Here is a 7310-nt window from a genome sequence, read left to right as displayed (position 1 = left end):
TTACGCTTAAATATAGTTTAGTGCGGTTAAGAATAAACGTCAATAAATTATTCTAGCTGTCATTTTAATAATTGTTGAAGCTGAGTTACGTGGTGTAGGCCTATATACACAATCAACGCAAGAAAGCAGCAGTATAGCAGCAGCAACAACAACAACAACAACAACAACAACTATGCAACTAAAGAATAACGTTGTGGGATATATGCCAACGCGTGTTAAAATGATGAAAAGGCACACATGATGACATTTACATCTCATTGGGATTGTTAGACGTGATCAAGTCTCTCGGGTTGATTGATCGGAAGGAGTCGGACTCGCACCCCCATCGTCTTCCCGTGCATAACCCTCCACATGATTGGTCCACAGTTCCGTTTGCAGCTGCGGCGGCGAGAAGCGCCTCCTCTCTTAAACCTCGTCAGCGCTTAAACGTTTTCATTATCTCCAGGAGCGCCAGCGGCACACTATTGCAAACTTTACGCGCGACCTATATGGCACAGAACAACTAGCAGGTATGTGGTGAAAATGTTCCGTCTCTTCGTCCTCCGTGCTATCTTTCCTCTCCGCCGCAGACTTGTAAAACAGCTGGTAAAACATCTGGTTCGAGTCGTCCCGTGAGTGCAGCTGCGCAGTTACCTAAATCATTTCGTCTATTGTTTTATCACTAGCCTGCCTCTTGGCCTTATCTGTTATGGGTCTTATCAAGCGGTTATCTCTTTGCTGCGAAGACATATTGCGTTTTGTTTCCTATCTGTAACGGTGTGTGTGTTTTTTGTAATTATGATGAGGCTATCGCAAGAGGGAGGACAGCGGTTTGACACGGCGCTCCCCCGTTAAGAGCGCGTGTGACGATCAGAGCGCATTCTATAGCCTATGGATTACCTCTTGGAGAGTGTATTGAAAAGTGATATAGGCTACACGGCCCACGAATTTCATTCCATTTTTGTTGAGGCCAATTAATAGGCCTATTAATATAGGCTCGTTGGTTACGGCTTTTTATTGGATTACGCGGACACTTGAAAATGAAACCAAGCCCCCGGCTGTGGATTTGCGGGTTTCAAGGCAAGCGTGGTAGGCCTACATTCATATGATTTTGGGAAGTATTTTAATTTGGTCTGTCCGTGATAGCTTTTTTGGTGAAAGAACTAACACTAACACAATGAGCAAATATCTTGAAATATTGTTGTCTGAACCGATAGCCAACAATTAATATACTACGTCCAAGCAGGGTTCATAATTTCAAAGTGCATTGTTTGTCAAGGTATTCTACCTGATCCTGACGTTTCCAATGCCTCATCCACAGGGTAAACTACACCCTCACCATTTTTAACCCTACGGTGTATGGACATTTATCCTGGATGGACCTGGGCGAACACGGCTGGTCCATGGTGAAGCGAGAAGTGTCCAGCAGCCCAGGGTCGCCGGCTGAACAGACTTACCTACACGGTGACAGCAGGAGGGACGGTCACGCCTCGGACGAGCTGAGGTCACCGGCGCCAACCGAGCTTGGCGCATTGGGACACCGACGCGCCGAGGGCAGATCTCTACACTCCTACGTTCACTTCGGACACCATAACAACACCCTGTCCGAGGACATCCCGCTGTTCACGGATTTAGACCAAGGCAACAAACTTGTCATCTCCAGTGGAGGGCACAAGACAAGCTTGCTCGTGGACCCCACCGACATGTATCAAACACTAGCCATCGCGGCAGCCCAGAGCCAGACTGGATATGATTCCCCCTCTGGTGGCTATATGCACTCCAACCCTAACTCTCCAGTGTATGTTCCTAGCTCCCGGGTGGGCCCCATGATCCCCAGCCTCCCGTATCTACAGGCAAGCGGGTCCTCTCAGCCCAGTCATTCGGTCTGGTCACAATCTACTCCGGAGAGTCCCTCTTACAGTACCGGGAGCCCGCACACCTCCAACCGGTTCCACTACCCCCCAAGCCCTCCCATGAATAATGGTGCACCCATCAGAGACACTGGCTACACGAATACCCTGAACATGAGCAGCAGAGACCAGTACGGCCTCTCCCGCCCTCTCAGTGGATCATACAGCCCATACTCACCGTATGTTGCCCCGCAGCTGCAGTTGCCCTCGCCCTGGACTGGGGGACCTTTCGATAATACGATGCTGCACACCTTGCAAAGCAGAGGAGCGCCATTGATTCGAGGGCCCAACGGAGGTGAGAAAATGGCAAAATATTTTAGACATACTCGTTTTTTTGTTTGTTTTTTGTTAATAGTTATTGCTATTCATATTTCCTTCCGTCTCACAATCTGTTCGGTGTCTATTGGTTGAGTATTTTAATGAAAGCTAAATGACGCATACCATAATATATGCCTGAACCTGCGCTATATATGTGGAATAGTTGTGCAATATAGTTATTTGCGAGTTTAGGCCTATATAGTCTAACAATTTACGATATCATTCAATTTCACAAATCCATAATTGGGAGCCATGTGTAGGGTAATACATGATCTGATGTCACAGCATTATGTTGGTTAGATCTGACAGAGGCCCAACTCATGCTTGGAATTCTAATATACACAGTATGATACATCATACATGTGGGTGTATCCTACTGAAAAAGTCGTGTATTATAGAAGCAAATTAAACGAACAAACGTGGCTTACCTGAAGACTATCAAGATGTTATTTGTTGTAACCTGTATTCTGTGTTGTTATCTCCTTATTTCAGATATTCTTGACGACCTGGGCGAGAGTAGAGAATGTGTCAACTGTGGCTCCATCTCTACGCCACTGTGGAGGCGCGACGGCACGGGCCACTTTCTCTGCAACGCCTGCGGCCTTTACAGCAAAATGAATGGACTCAGCCGGCCATTAATTAAACCACAGAAACGAATGGTGAGCAACATGGGCGCTCAGGGGATCACTTAGCCACTCAATTTCCTGCCTAATTATTTTGAACAATGGCTTGAGGTTATCGCTAAAGATATTCATAGTATATAAATATACCCCATATTGTGATTATATTTGACAAGCACCTCGCATAAAGGAAGGTCAGTTATTGCACCCATGCCCGGTGCAAGACTGTCATATAATCAGAGTAAATCATCTACTACCTCTACGGGGTAAATTAATGGTCACAGGCGACAGTAAGGGGAAATTATTTTCTCGGACGCACATTTCCCTGGCGCCATTACGCACGGCATTACGCACTGCTTTTATAGGCTAGCCGGTGCCATGTATGCACGCCCCGACAATTAACCCCGTTGAAAATAAGCACGCGTTCATGACTTGTAAATGGACGACATGATACAATCACTGTTATTGTTGGGAAATAAGGTGTAGATAACTGAATTATAATCCAATGAGTGGAATCGTGTCCTTCATCTCGAATGATTTATTACGTGCTTCATGCCTGCCTGGTCACCCGCCAAAGACTCCATTAGTCACGTATATATAGGCCTGAGAGTCTGAGACATCTCAGAATTCCACTTGTTTACCCCGAGATGTCCACCACTGCCTAATTGTATTTCAGAGTTTTTTTTAATTGTTATTTCTGTGCTACTATCGTTTCCAGTCTTCGTCCAGGAGGATCGGCCTTTCCTGTGCTAATTGCCAGACCAGCACGACGACTTTGTGGCGCAGGAACGCGGAGGGAGAACCGGTGTGCAACGCGTGTGGGCTCTATACAAAATTACACGGGGTAATTAAAACCTTTCTTCGGAGGATACGCTTCATTGCTTATTTTTTTTGTGGTATTTTTCTATTTTTATTGAAAAATCACTTGTAAATTAACAATATTTTAAAAGTCTGGTATTTAATTAAATGTCTTGTCAATGCCACAGGTACCTCGGCCGCTTGCTATGAAGAAAGAAGGAATCCAAACTAGAAAAAGAAAACCAAAGACATTGAACAAAACTAAGGGATCCTCTGGTAAGACGGTCACTATAATACAAACAACGTTTAATTGAACATTTTAATTGACGGTAACGTTGCATTTCATTTGACTCAAAAACATAACAATTATTTTCTTCTTCTTCTTCTTCTTCTTCTTCTTCTTCTTCTTCTTCTTCTTCTTCTCCTTCTTCTTCTTCTTCTTCTTCTTCTTCTTCTTCTTCTTCTTCTTCTTCTTCTTCTTCTTCTTCTTCTTCTTCTTCTTCTTCTTCTTCTTCTTCTTCTTCTTCTTCTTCAGGAAATAGCAACTCTGTCCCCATAACTCCCACGTCGACTACATCTTCTTCCAATTCCGATAACTGCTCTAAAAACAGCTCTCCTTCCACGCAGGTGTCAGGGGTAAGACCGTCATTTATTTGATTCGCGCTCCCTGAGAATCAAGGCCTCTATTCTAAATCAGAGCTATATATTGCATGTTTAATAGACATACAGTGCCTATAGGAAACCAGCATACTATATAATATATATGTTTTGCCTTTGGTTTTTACATTGTATAAACAATCTTTTTTAACCACGACCATGAAAATAGTCAGCAAGTGTTAAAAAAAAAACAAAGGTCAAAGGGTGATGTGTTGATGATGACACATCTGACATCATCAGGAAGATGTCTGTATAAAGGTGGTTTACAGTGGAGAGTATAGTGCTCTCAGAAGTTGTGTACACAGTACATTTCGCAGAGTAAATTTTACTCAAACTGAGTACAATTTTACTCAGTTTGAGTGAAATTTACTCTGCGAAATTTACTGTGTAACTGAAGTATATACGTCGCTCAAAAATACACATTAAAGTCCAAATGTCCAACATGAATACCTCCCCAGCCAAGCACGCCACTCACAAGCTCATGCTTACCACCATGTGATTTAATCATGTTTGCAAGTTCATTTAATAACATAGTGCTCTCTTTCCCCTGTAACGTTGCAGGTCAACTCCTCTGTGCTGTCTGGCTCTGAGGGAACGGGCTCTTCAGCAGGGAAGTACAGCGGACAGGACAGTCTCTACAGCAGCGTGGGTCTGACCCAGCCATCTGATGTAGCTTCCTCACATGTGAGGGGAGAGCCCTGGTGCCCCATGGCCCTGGCCTGAGCACCTGAAGCCAGGGGAACAGACACCCACCACACCACCCCTCCCTCCCTCCCCCTCTCTCTCTCCCTCTCTCTCTCTCTCTCTCTCTCTCTCTCTGGATGTCGTGTGCAGGTGCGGACGTATCTGCTGGTCTGAATCAAAGGTCTCTTTCCTCGGCTGCCGAACGAAGAGTTGGACGGAGAATAAGAAGGTTCTAGACGTCCAGTACCTCCAGTCACCCCTGCAAGCTTGAAACGAGCGTGGAATATTTGAGGAGAGTGGGAGGGGGTGGGGGGAGGTTGGGAACTTGATGCCTTAAAAACAAAAGGGAAATGTTTGGGACACGGCCAGCTGACGGTCCAGTTGGCCCGTGAGATGCTTTCTGGACCTGCCCTCGACATCGCTCCCACACGCAAAGAGGAGGATCAAATGTTTGGTATTTTAATGAAGAACCTTATGTACATAATGTTATGGATTGACTATATGAAGACAAAGCTGTTAATTGGACACCAGTGCTTGATAAAGCACTATATCCTCGAAGGACATTTTAGATTTTTTTCTTTTTTCTTTTCTGCAACTGGAATCAAGCTACAGTACAAACCAAGACAACCTTCATGAATCAAAAGAAAGTATTTATAAATCTTCCATTGTTGAAAAAAAACAAACAAAAAAGAAATAATATGACTATGATTGTTAATAAAGATATGAATGTAGAGTAGGAGGTTAAAAAAAACACACAAAAAATAACCAAAACATTTCTGATGTCTTCTTTTTTAATTTGGATCTTTTCTTGAGTGTTTGTTATATACAGTCATATTTGAATCTGCACATGTTCGCTACTGAAAGCTCTTACTGTAACTGACTGAAACTAATATGGTTTAAACAGGGTATTAAATGACTAAGGCATCCTATGCCATTTAATTTTTTCTTTAATTATTTTTCTCAAATATGCAAATAACTAACTCCTACAGATTCATTTTAATATTAAAATAACTGTTTGTCCAACAATTGCTGGCTAACTTAAGGTACTATTATTCACAAAGAGATGGTAAATTGTGATTTTTTTTCAAAGGTGAGAAGAAGATTATTTAAGGTTAAAATGAATCCATGTACGGTTAGAAAGCTAAGGACTGTTTGAACAAAGGACTAACTGTATATTGACCTTTTTGGTACACCACATAACTGCAAAAGTGGGCTGCTGGCTAAAATCAAATGACTACCTATCAGATACTGTATGCTGTGTAGCCTACATTTAACAATCCCAGCATGCATTGCATATTTTTAAATGCTAAGATTAAACGAGAAGGAAGTCACACGGTCAACTCCAAACAGTTTGTGCTTTGACTAATTGATATTTGAAAAATGTTGAATGCTTTTCCCTCTACTTGGAAATTAATAAGTGGGCCAGTATATGTGAAGGAGCTGTCTTTTTATATACTCCATTACAATGTGTTATTGGCTGGATATCAAAACTTAACCTAATCGTAAAAAAAAACCTAAAAACAAAGGTTACCAGCTACCCTAACAATCATAATTTGATTAATAGGCTAATTTCACAATAGAGTGAATGACATTCAACATGGAGACTTGAGAGTGAAAGGACTTTCGTAAGGTCAAAAGTATCAGACCTCTGTCAGAAATATGACTGTCCCTTAAAAGAGCTGCATGTCTCCCTTCCCTCCAGTAGGGGTGTGAATGGCGTTGTTCCAGGGCCAGGCAAATTCCTGGGCACTCTGGGGAGTGTCCATTTGAAGGAAATCTAATGAGTTATATTGTGAAACTGGCGTAAAACAGTTTTTTTTACCCCGCCCTCCAAAGCTTGCTTCATCCCAGCAGGGCCTGTCGTTCTTCTGGACTTATTTATTTTGTTTTTGAAATAATGTTTATTATAACATTGTTTTCCTATAATGTTTGGGTATTTGCATTTCCCCTCCCTTTTTTTGGTTGTTTCATTTCTGAAACAGTTTCAAATCTATTTTATTTAAATCTTTCAAATAAATTGTTCTGATAATACAAGTGAATCTGGTACAATTGCCCTCTGTTTTAAAGAAATAGAATCCGTATTTTGACTACAAAGAACTCAATTTGTATACACCCCACCCCCACACACACAATATTTCCCAGGCATAATTGTATTATACTGTATAACGTTGCTTTTAACCCAATCACTCCCCATTCATGTGTGAAAAGTCCTTGTGGGTTTGACTTCTTCAGATATTTTATTGTTTTGAAGAAAGTCAGCGACTAAACTAAACAGACCACGGTGGCCAACAGCCAAACAGAGATGGTCAGTGAATTGCAGCAGGTTTAATTAATGTACCATGGC

The 7310-nt window shown here is 42.3% G+C and overlaps 1 protein-coding gene across 1 annotated transcript; it reads left to right on the top strand.

Moving 5' to 3' along the window:
- The first annotated feature begins 457 nt into the window (after positions 1 to 457).
- Positions 458 to 6908, top strand: gata6 (GATA binding protein 6). Its single transcript, XM_084327381.1, has 7 exons — positions 458 to 509; positions 1301 to 2184; positions 2700 to 2866; positions 3546 to 3671; positions 3814 to 3901; positions 4161 to 4261; positions 4844 to 6908. Exons 2-7 carry the CDS (start codon positions 1356 to 1358, stop codon positions 5003 to 5005), a joined length of 1473 nt encoding a protein of 490 aa, XP_084183507.1. The 5' UTR covers positions 458 to 509; positions 1301 to 1355; the 3' UTR covers positions 5006 to 6908.
- Positions 6909 to 7310: the final 402 nt, after the last annotated feature.

Source organism: Notolepis coatsorum (genome assembly GCF_963971535.1).
Source record: "Notolepis coatsorum genome assembly, chromosome: 13".
Lineage (NCBI taxonomy): Eukaryota > Metazoa > Chordata > Actinopteri > Aulopiformes > Paralepididae > Notolepis > Notolepis coatsorum.
This window is presented reverse-complemented; position numbering and strand designations above follow the sequence as displayed.